General features: G+C 41.0%; 1 protein-coding gene and 1 pseudogene across 4 annotated transcripts in view; both read left to right on the top strand.

Moving 5' to 3' along the window:
• Window positions 1-4,491: 4,491 nt before the first annotated feature.
• The window catches only part of SLC35D2 (solute carrier family 35 member D2), a 57,227-nt gene continuing 42,119 nt past the window's right edge, over window positions 4,492-19,599 (top strand). For all 4 annotated transcript variants that reach the window (XM_090274037.1, XM_090274035.1, XM_090274038.1 and 1 more), the window contains exons 1-3: window positions 4,492-4,694; window positions 13,661-13,694; window positions 15,884-15,970. In XM_090274037.1, the coding sequence (XP_090130163.1) occupies window positions 4,549-4,694; window positions 13,661-13,694; window positions 15,884-15,970 (267 nt within the window). In that variant the 5' untranslated portion in view covers window positions 4,492-4,548. The remainder of the gene's footprint in view (window positions 4,695-13,660; window positions 13,695-15,883; window positions 15,971-19,599) is intronic.
• Window positions 5,892-12,792, top strand: LOC150012799 (endothelial differentiation-related factor 1 pseudogene; annotated as a pseudogene).

Genomic DNA, 19,599 nt, shown 5'->3' with positions numbered 1-19,599 from the left:
ATGCTGTAATTTTAAAAGATTCTTTGAATAAAATTTTATTTTAATTTACAGCTTAAAGTACATGTACCTTATTGAACCCTTTATCATTTGTTTTCCTATCAAAAACATAACAACCATGGTATAAAAATTAAAAAGATTTAGAAAGAAATGTCACCTGTAGCCCTACATTCATCATTAGTATTTCAATAGTTTACATTTCATTCCTGTTTTTTATATACATATATATTTTATATTTTTTATTTTAATCCTCACCTGAGGATTTGTTTATTGTTTTTAGAGAGGGAGTGAGAGAAACATCGATCAGTTGCTTTCCATATGTGCTCAAACTCAGGAATCGCAACCTTTTTGGTGTAGGGGACCATGATCCAACCAAGTGACCCACCAGGCTAGGGCACAGTCATCTTAAGCATAGTTGGAACCATAGTATGAATTGCTTTGTTTTACTTTAAAATAATGGCCTTTTAGATTATAGGTATTCATTTAACTTTCTCATCTCGTTCATTATTTACAGTGTTAAAAATACACTGGTGTAGATGAGTATTGCAGATCTAATGCAGATCTTACATTAGGGTAATCAGGAATGGGATTTAACTTATATTTAGGATATATGGAATCGGGTCACCTACCCAAAAATCCACTCAGAGCTTGTTTACTTTTCTGAGTCCAGCAAATGTGTAATTTTTTAAAGTATATTTTATTGATTATGCTATTACAGTTGTCCCAATTTTCTCCCCCTTTGTTACCCTCTGCCTGGTACCTCCCCTCCAGTAATCCCCCCGCCCCTTAATTCAGGTCCATCAGTCATGCAAAAAGTTCTTTGGCTTCTCCATTTACTTTACTATTCTTATTGTCCCCCTGTTTATTTTGTACCTACCAGTTATGCTTCTTGATCCCTGCACCTTTTCCCCTATTCTCCCACTTCCCTCTCCCTGCTGATAACCCTCCATATGATCTCCATATCTATTCCTGTTCTAGTTGTTTGTTTTTTTAGGTTCTTTTGTTGATAGTTGTGAGTTTGTTGTCATTTTAATGTTCATGGTTTTGATCTTTCTCTTAAATAAGTCTCTTTAACAGTTCATATAATAAAGGCTTGGTGATGATGAACTCCTTTAGCATTACCTTGTCTGGGGAGCACTTTTTCTGCCCTTCCATTCTAAATGATAGCTTTGCTTGGTTGTAGGTCCTTGCTTTTCATCACTTTGACTACTTCTTGCCAGTCCATTCTTGCCTGCAAAGTTTCTTTTGAGAAGTCAGCTGATGGTCTTATGGGAACTCCTTTGTAGGTAATTCTACTCTTGGTGCTTCTTTTTTTTTAAAAAATAATTTACTTATTTATGTTTGTTTGTTTATTTATTTATTTTTAGAGAGAGGGGAAAGGAGAAAGAAAGGGAGAGAAACATCACTGTGTGGTTGCCTCTCACTTGTGCCCCCAACTGGGGACCTGACGTGCAACCTATTCATGTGCCCTGACTGGGAATCGAACCAGCGACACTTGGCTCCCAGGCCGACTCTCAATCCACTGAGCCACAGCAGCCAGACTACTCTTGGTGCTTTTAAGATTCTTTATCTTGAACCTTTGGCATTTTAATGATGATATGTCTTGGTGTGGTCCTCTTTGGGCCTAACTTGCTTGGGACTCTGCTTTCTGGACTTGTATGTCTATTTCCTTCATCAAATTAGGGAAGTTTTTCTTTATTATTTTTTTCAACTAAGTTCAATTTATTGCACTTCCTTTTCTTCTGGCACTCCTATGATTCGGATGTCAGTACAATTAAAATTGTCTCAGTTTCCTAAGCATCTTGTTTTATTTTTTCAATTGTTTTTTCATTCTGTACTGGTTGACTGTTTATTTTTTCCTTATGTTCCAATACATTGACTTGAACCCTGGCTTCCTTCCCTTCACTATTGGTTTTATGTGGATTTTTCTTCATTTCACTTAGTGTAGCCTTGACTTCTTCCCTTATGGGTTTGCCATACACAGTCATTTCTCTGAGCATTGTTATCACCAGTGTTTTGAACTCTGGGTTTGTTAGGTTGGCTATCTCCTTGCTTAATTCTCCCTCTGGAGCCTTGGTCTGCTCACTCTTTTGGTCCATACTTCTCTGTCTCCTCAACTTGACAGCGTCCCAATGTTTGCCTGTGTCTTAGGTAGAGATGCCGCAACTGTTAAGTTGTAAGGGACGGAGCCTTTGGTGTTCGTCAGTGCTGGGTGACTGGTTTCACTACCTTGTGGCACTGTATATGGGTAAGAGGTCCGAGGGAACAATGCCACTTGATTGGCACCCACTTCCTGTGTGGGAGTGGTTCGCCTCTAGCTGCCCCTCTAGCTGTTGCCCTGGTGATGGTTCCCAGAGTGGGTGGGTTTGCATACATTCTAGGACCATGGAGGCCCTCTAAACAGACTCTGGAGAGACTGACACTTTTTTCTGCTGCCTCAACCTACACTGGTTTTCATAGCCAGAGGCAATGAGACTTTATTTTCCCTGCGCTGGAACCATGAGCTGCGCAGTCTGGCCAGGGGCTGGGATCACTCCCCAGGTGACCTGGCATTTATAATGTGTGATTGCTACATTCTGCCTGCTGGCCACAGCCACTGCCTTGCTACTGCCACCACCACACCATATCCTCTTCATCCTGGTTCCCCGGCTCTACCCCTCCTACCCATCTGGATGAGTATTCTTTAAATCTTTGTTGGACATCCATGCAGTTCGATTTTCTGGCATTTGTGGTGGTTTTTTTGTTTTGAGGTAGATGTAAGCCTACTTAATGGTTGTGTAAGGTGGCGAAGCATGTCTACCTATACCTCCATCTTGGCCGTCTACATAATTTTTCATTAGTTATTTTTAGTATATCTCTAGTCTTGTACTTGAAATGACAAGGTTCAGCCTGGGGCTTTGTAAGAGAATTTTATAAGCAACTCTTTAATTGTGAATTGTGATTTTAACAGGATGAGATTTAACAGTGACTTAAGGTCTTGGAATATGGACATAGATGTGAATTAAATGCAGAATGAATAAGGATGACATTCAAAGTGGTTTTACTGTTTGGCAATCAAAACTTATTTGGAGATTCACTGGAAACTTAATTGGTCTTTTTGAGTAAATTAGAATGATTTCAAGTTCAGGTTTTTTTTAATTTAACTTGCCTATGAATTCCTTTTCTATTTTAAAATAGTCTTATGTGCTTTCTTGTTTTGGGCGATGTGGACTCTTCCTTTCTGTGTTTTTTAGTGCTAGTTATTTGTCAAAAGTTATGCTTTAGTTCTTATCAGTGTTGAAAATGTTCTTGGTTGTTCAGTGCCTACAATAAAAAAACAAAAAAAAAACACAATCATACGGCATGGATATAATTAGCTCAAAGCTAAGATTTCAGATTTTTAAAGTTAATTATTTAGAATGAAAATACAGGACACTTGAAAAATTGCTAGAGCAGATGGATTGTGGTCAGAGTAGGCAGTTTTGGGAGGATCTCCTTCAGTTAATGTCAACAACAGACACTGGTGCTTAGTTGCTATCCTGCTGGTTAGGAAGCAGGCCCTCAGGCAAGCAAAGAGCCTGTCAGAAAGCACCCAGAGGTGAGGAAAGCCTTGAGATTTTGCACCTACCTTATCCAGCCACTCCACTCCTAGGTACTTTAAGAACAAATGAAAACATGCGTACAAATGTTTATGGAAGCATTTTTTATACTAGCCCTCAACTGGAAACAACCAACATGCCCATTTACTGGTGAATGGATAAACGAATTGTGGTACTACTCAACAGTGAAAAAAACAAAACAAAATGTGGGCAAGTGGCAAAAATACACAGGGAATGGAAAAAGCCTTAGTCCTGACTGGTGTGGCTTAGTTGGCTGGGTGGTGTTGACCTGCAGAGTGAAAGGTCGCTGGTTCCTCCCAGTTGGGACTCATGTGAGACAATGAATGGATCGATATTTCTTTCTCACATCCATGTTTCTATCCATTTCTCTTTTCCTATCTTTAAAAAAAACAAAAAGAAAAAGAAAACAAAACCTTAGAACACACTCATATGAATTTCTGGAAAAGGCAAATTAACCTATGGTAATAGAATAACTCTTGATAAGTGGGGCAAAAAGGGCACTTTGGGGGGTGATGAAAATGTTCTGTTTTGACTTGGGTGGTTGTATGGGTGTATGCATTTGTCAAAACTATTACACTGTGTACTCTAAAATCTGCATTTCATTGTATATAAATTATACATTAAGAAAGTATTGTAGAAAAAAGGCAAAATCGACCCGAAAGCTTAGCTGAAGCGTTTCTCCCCAAGAGAGCAGTCTGGAAGGAGGTAGGGCTTTTTAACTCTTCCCAACCCATTTCTGATCTCCCTTTAGACCGGGGGATGCTTACACGCACGGTATTTCTGAGGACAAACTCCCGCTTTGGGGCGCCGGCCGCGCCTCGCGGGCAGGCAGGGCTCGAGCTGAGGCCTTCCTGTTTGGGCTGCGCCTATCGGGCGACAGGGGCGGAGGCGGAACTGGGGCGGGGCGGCGAGGAGCGGGGCCGAGGCTGGAGACCGGTGGTGGGCACTGGCCATGACTCGCCAGGCCGATGGCGCGGATGCAGACCCCGCCTCCGCCCGGCCGCCCTCCGGGGCAGTCCAGCTGCTGTCCGCGGTCTTCTACGGGACCTGCTCCTTCTTCATCGTGCTGGTCAACAAGGTGCTGCTGACAACCTACAGGTGAGGCTAGCGCCAGAGGTCTGGGTCCGGTCCGCGGAGGGCGCTCGGTGGCGACCAGACCCGGCACCTCTCCCGCACCCGGCCGGGCGCCCGCCAGCAGAGGCTGGCCGGACTCGCGAGGTCCCCGCGTGGTGGGGGAGGGGCGAGGAGCCACGGCCCTGCCCCTGCCCTCAGAGCACTAAGGTCGCGTCAGCAGGTGGGCGGAACGCAGAGCTTGGAGTCCTAGTGCCAAGGTGGGTGGCTAAGTGCTCGGCACCTCAACCACGTTTTCACAGGGCAGGCACCTTTGCTTCGTTGTAGACACCCAGCCACAACCTAACAAAGTCATTCTACTCTGTGACCGCTGGCACGCCTCACCACTACTTCCGCAGGACACTCAGTGCTTTCGAATGCACACATGAGCTGAAACAAGTAAACATTCCTTTATACGAAGCTAGATGTTCAGTAATCAGATCAGTCCTGGGGGATAAGTTTATTTGTATTGTGTAATCATTCATTCTTAAATCACCAGCACGTTCACAGAAAACTGGGGAAAACAATGGGAAGTTCCCATGATGTAGGTTTTTTGGATGAGTGTACAGTAAACCAGCAAATTTGTGGTTCCTTGAACCTATTTGTAAGGACTTAAAATTTTTGTTTAATTCTATTATCACAGTAGCAGCATTGAAAGAGCTGTGAATTTAGACCCAGCTTCACCATTGAATAGCTGTGCCTCTTGGGCCAGTCCCATAATCAGCAGTTTTCTTAGATGTAAACGCTGGATGATTACAACACTGTTAATTGCCTCCCAGAGCTTTGCAGGAGTTGTCATAAGTGAGGGCTCTTTGTAAACTATGCTTGCTAACAAGACTGTAAAATCAGCGTTTTATAAAGAGCACAAAGAGATGTCAGAGTATCTTCATTCAGCCTTCTTATTTGATACTTGAGAAAGCGGACACCCACATGAGCTTGGCTGGTTACTCCTGCGACCTACCTACCGAGCAGCACTTACTGTGTGTCAAGCCCATCGCAGGCACCAGGGAAGCAGCTGTGAACAACACAAAGCCCCCGCCCTGGAGATCCCATGTCAGTGGTGGGGACAGAAAATAAAAAGTGGGTTCGTGAATAAGCGAGGTGATTTGAGGAATGCAATGAGAGTACCTGCGATGGAGTGGTTGGTGCCACAGCATTCCAGACAGAAGGGAAGGTGAAGAAGGCATGAGGCTGGCCGGCTGGGGGAACGGAGAGAAGGCACTGTGGCTGGAACTGAGTGAGCCAATGGGAGAAGGTAGGAAAGATGGCAGGAAGGTCGGCAGGGAAGACAAGATAAGATCCTTCATTCAGTAATATTTCTTAAGCACGTGTTATGTGCCAGGCACTCTCCTAGGCAGTTGGGATACAGAAATGAATAAAACATCAAAATCCCAAGTGTCATGGGCATACATCTATCCTTCTGGAGCTTACATGGAGCTTTCTAGTGAATTTTAGAAAGAAACTGCTAGAATTTATATTATGGCAAATGTAGCTGTGCAGTCAAGAGAAAAAAAAATTAGGTAAGGGAGTGAGGTAGGGAGTGTGGACTTGGGGAAGAATTCCATCTCAGTATGGTCAGTGAAGCCTCACTGAGGAGGTGACATTTGAGCCCAGATGTAAATGAGGGGAGGGAGATGGGGGAAGAACAGTCCAGGCATGGAAGAGTATGTTGAGAGCAGATATTGGGGGACCAGGGTAGAAGCAAGGAGACCATCAAACCAAACAAACCATTTTATTTATGATTTTATTTTTAGAGAGAGGGGAAGGGAGAGAGAAAGAGAGAGGGAAACATCAATGTGTGGTTGCCTCTCACACACTCCCAAATGGGGACCTGGCCTGCAACCCAGGCATGCGCCCTGACCGAAATTCAAACCTGTGACCCTTTGGTTCACGGGCTGCCGCTCAGTCCACTGAGCCACACCAGCCAGGTAATCCTAAATGCAATAGGAAGTCCCTTGGAAGGTTTTACAGTGGGAATGACATGGCATAATTTATGTGATTAAAAAGATTTCTTTGGCTGGTGGGTGAGTGGAGAAGTGATGATTGGAGGCAGGGAGAAGAGCTAGGAAGCAATTGCAGTATTCTAGGTAATTCTAAGAGATGGCTGGGGTTGGGGTGGGGTTAGCAGTGGATATAGAGGGAAGCAATAGATTTGGGATATTTTTTGGTGTTTCTATAGCAGTCGATATTGTTACAAGGTCTCTACCAGTGTGTTGCAGCTTGATTGCTGGTATCCATAGGAAACTCAAACCCTGATTTAAAGAAATTAGAATGACCATATGCCTAAACCTGGATCATTTAACACATACAATGGAAACTAATGAATGAAAAACAAAATTTGGATGCCTATGATAAAAGAGAAGATAGTGTTATTAACAGGCTTGTTTGGGAGTGGTTGAGAGTTATGTCAGATGACAGTTGAATCTCAGTCCCCACTTATTGAACTCGAGTGAGCAGGTGTGCTCTCTGGCCATGGTAGTTAGTGCCTCCAAAACATGTGTCTTCTTGTTAGAAGCAAAGAACAGTTAAACTCTGGTTAAGTGCTTTGAAGATGAAGGGTAGTGTCCAACCAGGAAGAATATTATATGAGACATCCCATGCTCTAGCCTTTTCCATCTTTAAAATTTTGAGGTCCATGATTAAAGGAGACAATCAAGTGTTTGTCCTAGCAAGACAAAACCCTTTTAACTCTTATAAATAAATGGTTCGCATTTCTGTAATGTAATATGTTATATAATTGGAGAACCCTGTTCAAATAACATTGCTTATTTTCTCTTCTCAAAATGCTTGGGAGCAGTTTTTAGCGGAGGAGGGTTGGTGTGATTTGGTTACAACAATAAACCATATAAATCTGATCTGAGAATTACCTGTTTGAGGGTAATGTGTTGTAGGTTGGAAGGAAGGACGACCTTAATAATCATCCCATTCACATGGCCATTGGAATGTAACTTAGTGGATGTTTTTTCTCTTCGATTTTAAGCAGATTATTTGTGGTTGAGGTACAAGACTGATGGGTAGTCTTCATTACCTGTGTTAGTTATTTTATTTGGTTTCAGTTCAACATAATGCTCTATTTTCCTGGTTGGACAGACAGGTCGCTGAAGTACTTGAACTGTCAGACTGTGCTAAGGTGAGAGGGAAAAGCAAGGTATTCAGATTCACGGTGGTTGTGTAGGTGGTCAGGAGTGTTACCATTTTAATGCTATTCTTTACACGTGCAAGAATTTACAAATGATGTTTAAAAATATATAGAACTTATTTGTATTCAATTCACAAGTATTTGCTGTGTGTCTACTTCTTTCAGCATCTCAGGGCTTTGAGACCACTAAACAGTGGTTTCCAAACAATGCCTGGTAATGTGAATCACTTGGAGAGGTTTTTGTAAAAGCTATTGAATCAGAATCTGGAAGTCTATATTTAAAAAAAAGAAGCCAATTCTTAATTTTTTCAAAACTTTGATGGAAATGTGCCTCTCCAGAAGATGCTGTTCCCTTTGGCACTGAGACAGAGCTGGATTCTGATCTCACCCTGGGTGTGGCCAGGTGCCAGGGTTGCAGGTGGTATCTGGTGGTTCTCACTGCACATGCTCCGTGCAAACTCCGGCTACACTGCATGCATTTTGAGTTCTCTTTGATGGCTCCTGGGCTCCTGTGACTCAATTAGTGAAGAGGCCTGCTTTTCTCAACTGGGACTGGTGTCAGCCTTCAGGGCATCAGTATACACGCACTGAACCATGGCAGCTGGTCCCATCCTACTTGCTGTCGTTGCTCCCAGGGTCTGCATGCCCCAGCCTTCACAGGGATGGCCTGCACCTTGGGCTCCGGGCAGCCCTTCCCTCTGGGTTCAGAGGTCCAGCAGAGAGCAGCTCTGGGAACTGTGTGCTCCCTTCTGGCTCCCACCTTGGCTGTCACTCCTCCAGCACAGCCTCCTTCTTTCATCTGCCTCCTTCCTTCAGTGCTTGAGCAGCTTTGACTCCTCACAGAAAAACCGTTCTGGGCTGGCTGGTTTGACTAAATTGTTGAACACAAACTTCATAGAGCTCTCCTTGTCCCAGAAATGACTCTTTCAGGCTTTGCCCTTTGATGTGAAAACTCCCACACCCCCATCCTCCAGCCTCCTTCTGTGATACTTAATTGAGAAAATACAAGAAAATAGAAACCATCAAATGAGGCCCCTCCCTGTCCTTCCTGTTAACACGGAAGGAGCATTTTGCTATTCTTGTGGAATGGCCCCCTCCCTACTTCTAGGCTTCCACTCCTCCCGGCTCCTTCCACAATCCTCCTCTTTTTGCATCAGCAACCTCCGCATCATCAAACAAAACCTTTCCTTGATTCCATGTGGACATTCATTTCTAGTTCTTTCAGTCAGACTTCTCAAAGAGTTGTGTACACATACTGTCTTCACTTCCTTGCATTCACTCCTAAAAAAACTGGGGGTTATTTAAGTACAGAAATGTGCAAATAATAATAATTATTATTCATATTCCCACAACCTAGAATCAATATCTTGAAATTTGTATTTCTTGAAAAGAAAAGTCATTCTGTTGTGATCATTGTAAAGACTTCAAACAAAAGTAAAACTATTAGGGGAAATTTTAAAAGTTCCAAGCATACAGAAAAATGGAAAGCAAAGCACAATGGACACCCATATACAAACCACTGAGATGCAATGATTAACATTTTGCTGCTTGCCCCCTCCACCCCAGAACCATTGAAAGTAAGTTGCAAACATCATGGTACTTCACTCTGATATGCCTCTCCTGAAATATGGATATTTTCCTACATAGTATCATTTTTTTTCTGTTAAAACTTAACAGTAATTTCCTAAAATAATCTAATACCAAATCTCTAATTATTCCCATTGTTCTCAAGATGTTTTTATAGCTGTTTTATATATTTGAAGCAAGATCCAATCAAGCGTCATGCAATGCATAGTTATATCTTTATAGTTTATTTTTATCTAGAAAAGTGCTTCATTCTACCCCTTCACCATGATACTGACTTGTTGAAAAGTCCTGGCCAACTGTGGACTATCTGATTTACTTTCTTAAGTCTCACTGACTTATTTTCCTCTATTTCCTAACTGAAAGTTATTGAATAGATCTAAAGGCTTGATTACATTCAGATTAAATATTTTTTTGGCAACACTACTTCATTGCTGACCCTGTGAACTTCATATTACATCTTATCAGAGGCTGTCTCATCATTAATCATGCTGCCTGCATTTGAAGACTTAATTAAGGTGGAGATTGCAAGCAATATGTATGTATGAAATAACTTCTGATTTCAGTGGAGGAAAAAGTTCAACAAAAAGAATTGTTGACTTTCAAATGTATATTTCTTCACTACAAGAGTAAATATTTCTTAAAAGATCTCTTTAATATTAAGAGGTCATGAAAAACATTAAGTTGAAGTCATTGTGTTTATTTTATAAACATTTCAATTTTTGATAGTGTACATGACTTCTCTGCTATAAAAGATGAGGACTTTTGAATACTTTCTCCTCTCTCCCCTCCATAACTTCTTTTATAATGTAGTATCCTGTTCTGTAATTATAATCCCACAGCTGTCTCCATTCCAGAGTTTATTATTTTGATTTGACTCCTAATTGGTAGATTCAATTGTCTGGTGGTTTTTTTTTTTATGAAGAGTTCATGACTGCTGTATTAATTGTGTTGAGCATTCTTTAACAGATTTTTCTGTAATAAGTGTGCTTTTAGATTTGAAGATTCAGTTTATTTTCTTCATGTCACGGAAATGTATTGTCTTTTAAGTCATTTCCTTTTTATTGAATTCTTCACACCAGACTCAACAATTAGCCCTTTATGGGTTGTTTGTCTGTCTTCCGTTTCTATTTATCTTTTTCTTCTGCATTTACCCTGATTACCTCCAGGTTTGGTAATTCAATTTTCAGCAGTGGCCATTTAGTTTTGTGTTGTTTCTAAGTTATTCATTTGGCAGGTATGTTGTTTTGGCCCTCAGTTTGTTTCCATAGATCTGTACATGCCCTCTTCATCTCATTTGGCTGTTTTATCCTCTCAGTTTTGAGCTCTTGTTTTATTGACTTCATCTTCTTCTTAAGGTGTTCTGTAACCAGCAGCAATTATGAAGGGTTCCTTCTCTCCATGTATTATATATTTTTCTAGATTAGGCTCTTTGTCTACCTCTGTAAGCCTTTTGTTGTTTTACTGTTTATTTATATTGTTCTTATTATTTTGTTTGTCCCAGGTTGTATTCTCCTGGAAGCAAACTCTGAGGTTTGGGGGAAGTATTTGAGGAGCACTCTTGGGATACACTCCCATGGTGGCAGGGTGGGAAGCAGGGTTAGGCAGAGGGTGAGATTGGGCTGCGCTGTGCTCACAACAAAGCCTGATCCCAGAGCCTCTTGACGGAGTTGTCATGAGTTGGGGTGAGAGGCCCTAGCCTTTCTACTCCTGCACAGACCAGTGGTTGGAGTGCAGGTTGCTATTGGCAAGGCAGCTTTCTTAGCTGAGGATGCTCTTGGGTAACCGGGGAATGAGTACTTCAGGCCAGAAGAGGTTATTCTGGGTGGCACAACCCAGGATCCATCCACTAGAGTTAATTTTGTTTTCACAGTGGTACTGTCCAGATATTTATTCTGTTTTCTCTGATAAGATAGGCTGATTTTTCATTCTCTTCTTACCTGTCTGAAATAGGTGTGTCTCCATATTGACAGGCAGATCAAGGGCTACGGTGTTTTTTTCTTTTGTTTTTTGTTTTCAGTTTCCACCTTTTTTAGTAGCCTGAGAGAATGACTGGGAACCAGTGGAAGGTTTACAATGAGTTGGCCCAGTGAAGCTGTGAGCCACCTTCTTAAGTATGATATGAGTTACGGGTCAGGATTCTGTACCCAGATTACCCAGTGCCATTTGTGGAAATGACATTTCTTTTTCCCATTACTCTGCACTGCCAATTTTGTCGCAGATCAGGTATTCATATTATATCTGTATCTGTTTCCATCTCTGGTCTCTTGCATTGCACTATACGACTGTCATTGTCCAAATACCACACTGTCTCATTTATTGTAAATTTACAGTGGATGCTGACATCCAGTAATTTCTCTGGCTTCGTTGTTCTTCAAGATTATCTTGGGTAATTTTTGCTCTTTGCCTTTCTGTTCAGTTTTAGGATCTGCTTGTCAGTTTCCACAAAATACCTGCTGATGTTTTTACAGAGACTGCATTGATTTTATAGCTCAGATTGAGTATAGTGGACCTTGCTATAATAATGGGTTTTCAATCCATAAACTTTATTTAGGGTTTCCTTGATGTTTAAAATATTGACATATAGTTTTCTTTGTAGATGTGTTTCTTGGAAATCTTTTATTAGATTTTTACCTGGGTATATTATTAAAAACAAAATGAAACAAACAATATAATGAATCACCATGTAGCCATCACCCAGTTTCAACAACTTTGTCACATTTATATCCCTGCTTTACTTAATCCCACCATTTTCCCCAAATTATTTTGAAGCAAATTTAAAATATATCATTATAGGCATTTCAATATGTATTTCTAAAAGATAAGAAGGACGCTTTAGTTTTTTTAAAAATGAACACTCCAGAGTGACAAGGTAACAGGACCTGAGCAGCTGCCGTGGAGCCTCAGAATTGACTGCCAGACCTGCCCGCCCTGCAATGGGTGGCCGAAAGCAATTGGGATACCAGGGCAGTGTTGCCCAAGAAGGGACTTGGGGCGTGCAGGCCAAGTCCAAGCAGGCCATCTTAGCAGCTCACACATGAGATGTGGAGAATTCCAAGAAATGGGGTTCGGGCCAGAATAAACAACATTCAGTCACCAAGAACACAGCCTAGCTGGACAGGAAGACGCTTGGGGTGGGCAAGGTGATCCAGCAGGACCAGACCGTTAGAGCAAGGGACTGACGCAGAAGACCTGGTGACAAAAATTAACGAAAAACCACAGGTCATCGTGAACTACGAGAGTGGACAGGCCATTCCTAATAACAAGGTTCTGGGCAAAATTGAGAGAGCCATTGGCCCCAAGCTCTGGGAGAAGGACATCTGGATGCCAGTGCAGAAGGGGCAAAGGGCAAAAGGAACATAAAAGCTTGAATTCAGCGCGTTCCAGCTGGTCTAGCCTGTCTGGCTACCTTTGACCACCAGCGCCAGCGTGGGTCTCTTCAGAGGGCTGAGCGCAATATGGGGTGTCAGCCCTGCCTGGGAGCCCCCTCCACCCAAACCTGCTTTCAGACAAAACCTTACATACTGTTTGCTTCGGCTGATTGTTTTTTCTCCCTGCTCTCATCCTCAAATTAGGGTGCAAAACACACTAGCCCTCTCCCACAGTGTCATCCCAGCTGTGGGGGTGGCTCCTGGGGGAGCTGGGTGGGAGCCCCTCACACGGGCGGCCACAGTGCCGGAGGGAAAGGGAAGATGCTGCCTCCAGTCCTGGGTGTTTGTCACCTGTCAAATAAAAACAAAACAAAACACTGCCCAATGTTATTTTATACCTAAAAAATGTAAAACTATTTCCTTCCACCATAAAATATCCAATTAGTTGTTTTTTTTGGTGCTAGTGTAAATGTCTTTAAATTTTTCTTTTTCTTTGTCTTTCTGGTATATAGATATTTTTGTGTTTGTTTTGTATCTAGTATTTTGCTGAAGTTACTAACTCTAATAATTTATCCCCAGATTATTTTGTCTTCCTATATACACAGTCATGTTGTTGTTAATATAATGACAGTCTACCTCAAGGTACAATAAAGTTTACCAGGTTTAGCAACCATCAGCTTGAAAAATGAAAGAAATAAACATGAAAAACGAACAAATTTGATGTTAAGATTTCATCATCTAAGATGGAAAAAAAGTTGAAGACTTTTTAATAACTGTGTCAGTATGTATTTTATTATAGACTGTTCTCAAATTTTTAGGAGTTGCTAAAATTATTTATTATTCTATGTTTTTTGTTGTAGTTTTCCATCACCCATTGTTCTTGGAATTGGACAGGTGAGTGAAAAAACAAATTAGTCTCTTAATTAGTCAGTACATATGATGAAATTTTAAGTGCTTTTGTTTAAGACTGTGGTTTACAAATTTATTCATCTGGTCATAGCACTCTTGGTGAGACGATGTGAAATAACACACATTTTATCTCATTCTACAATTTAGGAACAGTGTATTTATAGGAAAAACAAGTACTTATTTTAATTTCCTAAATGGAATTTAATTCTTTAAAATAAGGGGCCAGAAGACTGAAAGCCTCCATGGTCTGGTGGGTAACAAAGGACTGGGTTGGGGGCTGGGGTGGGGCACAAGAGCAACGGTTGCCCTGTGGAGGTGTGCACTTGCCACTCAGTTGAAGCCATTGTGCCACAGAAGGAAAGGGGAGGGAAGATGAGGTAGGGCCCACTAGGCCCTTATTGTCAGAACTCCAGAGTTTTTTTTAAAGAGAAGCAGGGAATTTGAATTTTTTACATCAGATCTCCCAATTTATAAATGCTGGCAATGGATTCCAATTTTTATAAAACTCTCTGTGGGCCAAACAGAAAATGTTTGTTTCCTGTGATTTGTGATTTTTGTTCTCCAGTATAAAGTTGAGCTTGGAAAAGCTTTCAGGCTAACCTGTTAGGCTGTTTCCTATTAATATGAATTTGTGGCTTGTTTATTCTTTTGGTCATATGCTGGTGATTTCTGGTAGACATGTGGTAACAGGTATCAGAGATTTTTTTCCTGGTTTGCTTTAATTTATAGGGAGAAAAAAATTAAAATTATGATAATTCTATCTTAACTAAATATCTAATTGTGAATCTGAAAAAAGCTGTCATTTATATGATTGAGCATTATTCTGGTTAAATGTTTTGCTAATATGGTACTCTTTGCAACACCACGTTTGGGGGGAAAATAATAAGGAACAATATATTTCCTTAAGGTCAAAAAATATCTTTATGTTTCAATGTGGAAATATGTAGAAAAAAAGCATTTTAAAAGGTCAGTGAGTATGTGATAATGTGCCCTTTGTACTCCCTGAGGCAAATAAAATCCCTGGCTGTACTCAGTAAAGGTAAAGTCTTTTTGATTTGTAATTTATTGGCAGGAGCCAGCAGACCTAATTTTAAAAGTCTGAATTACAGAATATTTTAAATAAATGTTAATATATTTCTGTAAGAATTATAAAGTAAGTTATAAATATAAACCCTAATTATAATTCAGCATGGGTTCTAGTTATATAAATCTATTGTAAGTATTAACTTGTAAACTAATTAGGATCAAGGTTTAGGATTGTAATCATATTGAAGGAATCCTTAAATTTTTGCATCCTAATATGGAGAAAATTGAGTAAGTTCTAAAATTTGCATAGGAAGATAATATTAAAATTTATATTTGATAATAACAATCTGGAGTATTACTAATATACCAGGTGTGCTTCAGGATAATAGGATTTGAATGAGACATTTTTGCAATACTGGAGACATTGGAGAAAATAAAATCCCCTTTAAAATTTGTTTTTCTCTTAATTTGTCTTCTGTGTTATAGAAATATTGGACTTTACCAAAAAGTGTGTTTATGTAGGGAGTTTGTCCCCCTACTCTTACCTCCACACTTATTTTATGGGGCAAGGTGACCACATGCTTAGTATGGTCCAGGATTGAGGATCCTCACTGACTGTGGTCACTCTGGTCAATTTTGGGGACACTTTATCCCCTTTGTCATCATTCCTTAAGCCCCTTGAGATAATGTATATATATGTGTGAGTCTATTTGATGTTATACTTTTTTGCCTATAAGTCTAATGAAATTCATACAGTGGCAAGAAAATCAATTTTAATATTACAAGAAATAGTTAATTTTTCTTGGAACCTAGAAATGATATATTTTTAAAAGATTATTTATTTATTTATTTATTTTAGAGAGAAGGGAGTGAGGGAGAAAGAGAAACATCACTGTGTGAGGGAAACATCGATTGGTTGCCTCTTGCACATCTCCCCCAACTGGGGACCTGGCTCACAACCCAGGCATGTGCCCTGACTGGGAATCAAACCAGTGACCTTTCGGTTCATAGGCTGATGCTCAATCTACTGAGGCACACCAGCCAGGGCTGTATATATTTATTTTTGATGAATCTGTTTTCTTCTGATGTCTTTGTACCGCAAACAGTCCAGGTATTTTGCTGAAGTTTCTTTCCCCCCTTTTCTTTAGATGGCAGCTACCATAATGATACTGTATGTGTCCAAGCTAAACAAAATAATTCACTTCCCTGATTTTGACAAGAAAATTCCTGTAAAGGTATGTGATAAAAAGTACATATAGCTATGATGGAAGATGTGAAAATATTATGTATTTACAAATTGATCTTTTCCTGTATACACTGTTTCCTGGTTACACAAGGTAGAAACACTTTAAACATTTTAAAATTGTGAATATGATCCATACATAGGGAAAAAGGCATCATATGTGAATATATAGTTGAATAAATAATTACCCTTGTGATCATTACTGAGGTCATAAAATGGGATCACAAAGTCCTTACCAAATCCTTCTGACTTTTGTAATAATAATTTTCTTGCTCTTTGGTAATTTTTCCAAATTAGTATGTTTCCTTGAATTATGCAGTTTAGTTTTATTTTTGAACTTTATATAAGAGGAATTAAACTCTGTGTATTCTTTTGCATTTTGCTACTTCCACTTAATATTATGATGGTAAGATTCATCTATGTTGTGTGTAGCTGTATTCTTTTATTTACTTCTTTGCTTTACTGTGTAAGGTAATTTTGGTTGTTTCTAGTTTGGGAGCTAGAAAAATAAAAAGTATTGTTTTGAACATACTTATAGTTGGATCTCAGCTAGCATTCCTATAACAAAATACCACAGACTCGGTGGCTTAAACAACAGAAATTAATTATATTTCTGGAGGCAGGAAGTTCAAGGTCAAGGTGCAAGCAGAGTTGGTTTCTGGTGAGAGTTCTGTCTGGGGCTTCTTGCTGTGTCCTCACATGGCCTTTACTCTGTGTACCAGCACTCAGTCTCTTCCTCTTATAAGGAAGTTGGTCCTGTTGGATTAGGGGCCCACTTTTATGACCTCATTTAACCTTAATTACTTCCTTAAATGTTCTATCTTCAGATACAGTCACCTGGGAATTAGGGCTTTAAAATGTGAATTTTGAGGGCAAGCAATTTAGTCCGCAACAGTACATGTGCATGAGTTTCTCTGGGAGGTGCCTCGAGAAAGGGAACTTGCTGGCTCCTAGTGCACTCATATGCATGTCTTCAGCTTGAGGAGGTAATGTCAAATTGTTCTCCAAAGTGGTTGTACTGGTTCACACTTTTGACAGAAGTCTGCTCTTGTTGCTCCCCTTTCTTGCCTATTCTTGATATGTCAGTCATTTTAAATTGTGCTAATCTGGTAGGTGTGTAATAACATCTTCTTACTTTTACTTGCATTTCTCTAGTTATTAATTGATTTTATTTATTTCTCTAGTTATTTATTTTTAATCTTCACCTGAGGATATTTTTATTGATTTGAGAGACAGAGGAAGGGAGAGAGAAGAAACAGATGTGAGAGAGAAACATGTATTGGTTGCCACCTGTATGCATCCTGACCAGGAATCAAATCCACAACCTAGGTATGTGCTCTGACCGAGAACAGAACCTGCAGCCTTTTGGTGCATGGGATGGTGCTTCAACCAACTGAGCCACCTGGCCAGGGCCCTCTTCATTTTTTTAAAAAAAGATTTTATTTTTTTATTTTTAGGGAGAGGGGAAGAGAGAAAGAGAGGGAGAGAAACAGTGATCAATTGCCTTTCACATGTGTCGCTAACCAGGGACCTGGCCTGCAACCCAGACAAGTGCCCTGACTGGGACTCAAACTTCCAACCCTTCAGTGTGCAGGACAATGCCCACCGCACTGAGCCACAACAGCCAGGGCCCCTTTTCATTTTTTTTTAAATATGCTTCATTGATTATGCTGTTACATTTGTCCCAATTTCTTTTCCCTTTGTTCCCCTCCACCCAGTGACACCCCCTCCAGTTGTCCCCCCCACCTTAGTCCATGTCCATTGGTTGTGCATATAGTTCTTCTCAACATTTTCCTGTCTACTCCACTCCTTCCTACTATGCTTAATTCCTGTACCATGTCCCTCCCTTTCCCGCTTTCTCCCTCCCCACTGACCTCCCCCCATAATGTTCTCATACCTGTAATTCTTTTCCCACTCTCGTTGCCTACTTAATTTGCCTTTGTTTCGATTCCCTAGCTTCTGTTGTTGGTTGTTGTGATGCAGTTTTCATTTTAATGTTCATAGTTTTGATCCTTTTTCTCCTAAACAAGTCCCTTTAACATCTCATATAACAGTGGTTTGGATGTGATGAACTCCTTCAGTTTTACTTTGTCCTGGAAGCACTTTCTCTGCTTTTCTATTCTGAATGACAGCTTCGCTGGATAGAGTATTTGTGGTTGTAGGATTTTGCTTTGCATTACTTTGAATATTTCTTGCCAGTTCCTTCTTGCCTGCAGAGTTTCTTTTGAGAAATCAGCTGAAGTCTTATTGGGACCCCTTTGTACATAATTCTCTTCCCTCTTGCTGCTTTTAAGATTCTCTCTTTATCCTTAATTTTTGACATTTTCATTATAATGTGTCTTGGTGTGGTTCTCCCTAGGTCCAGTTTTTTTGGAACTCTCTGGGCTTCCTGGACCTGTAAGTCTATTTCCTTCCCCAAGTTAGGGAAGTTCTGCTTCATTATTTTTTCACATAGTTTTTCAATTTCTAGTTCTTCTTCTTCACCTTATGGCAACCCTATGATTTGGATGTTGGCCTGCTTATAGCTGTCCCATACGTTTCTGAGCCTCTCCTCATTTTCCTCTCTTTTCATTTCCTCTTTCTGCACTGGTTGACTGTTCCTTCCCTATGTTCTGATTTGTTAATTTCAACCCAGGTTCTCTTTCCCTAACCACTAGTTTTGTATGTGTTTTTGTTCATTTCCTGTCTTGTTTAAGATCTGCTGTTAGGTTTTTAAGCATTTGTATAACCAAAGCTCTGAACTGTGCCTCAGAAACATTTACTATCTGCTGAGCTGTTAGATTAGATATTTGCTGTCCGGTCAGCCGTGCCACTGGGATCTCTATCATGATCTGTGCCATTCTGACAGTTTTGTGTTTACCTTTGCTTCCTGGGTGGGGCTTTCACATCTCCTACGCTATAGGGGGTGGAGCCTCATGCATTTGTCACAACCAGATGACCCTCTCACCACACTGTGGCATATTCTGTGGGGGTGTGGGTCTAAGATGAATTCCTGCCATGCACTCTCCGCTGAGAGATCAGGAACCTCCTCCTCCATTGCCACCCCCTCTGGGCCTCACAGTCCAAGGCAATGGGGGTCTGCCTTCCCCGGTGTTGGAATCACAAGCTGACGGGTCTGGTCTGCAGCCGGGGCTGCTCCCCAGGTGCTTCTCGCCTCCCCTTAAATACGGGTGTCTGTACTTACCGCTGACCTGCTGCTGTCGCCGCTGCTGTTGCCACTGCTGCTGCTGCCAGCACAGCTTTACCTCTCCACCCTGACTTCCCCCCTCCTACCCGTTTGGACGAGCACCACTTCTATATAACTTCATACATTGGACTTCTCTTTATTTTCTGGAACTTCTGGTTATTTATGGATTTGCAATAGTTGTTTTCCTTCTTAGTTGTGGAGGGAGACGGAGCGTGTCAGTCTAGGCCTCCATCTTGGCTGGAAGTCTCCTGTGTGTGTTTGCCTCTGGGTCTTAGGTAGAGCTGTTGCTTCTGTTACATTGTAAGGGGCGGAGCCTTAGGGATTCGTCAGTACAGGGCAATCTGTTTGACCACGTTGTGGCACTGTGTGTGGGGGAGGGGTCTGAGAAGGAACAGTGCTGCTTGCCCAGCACTTGCCCCTTTTCCAGGCACTTC

The sequence above is a fragment of the Furipterus horrens genome, unplaced genomic scaffold, assembly GCF_987537825.1.
Source record: "Furipterus horrens unplaced genomic scaffold, mFurHor1.1.pri manual_scaffold_4, whole genome shotgun sequence".
Classification (NCBI taxonomy): domain Eukaryota; kingdom Metazoa; phylum Chordata; class Mammalia; order Chiroptera; family Furipteridae; genus Furipterus; species Furipterus horrens.
Note: the sequence above shows the minus strand (reverse complement) of the source record. Positions and strands in the feature narration are given on the sequence as shown.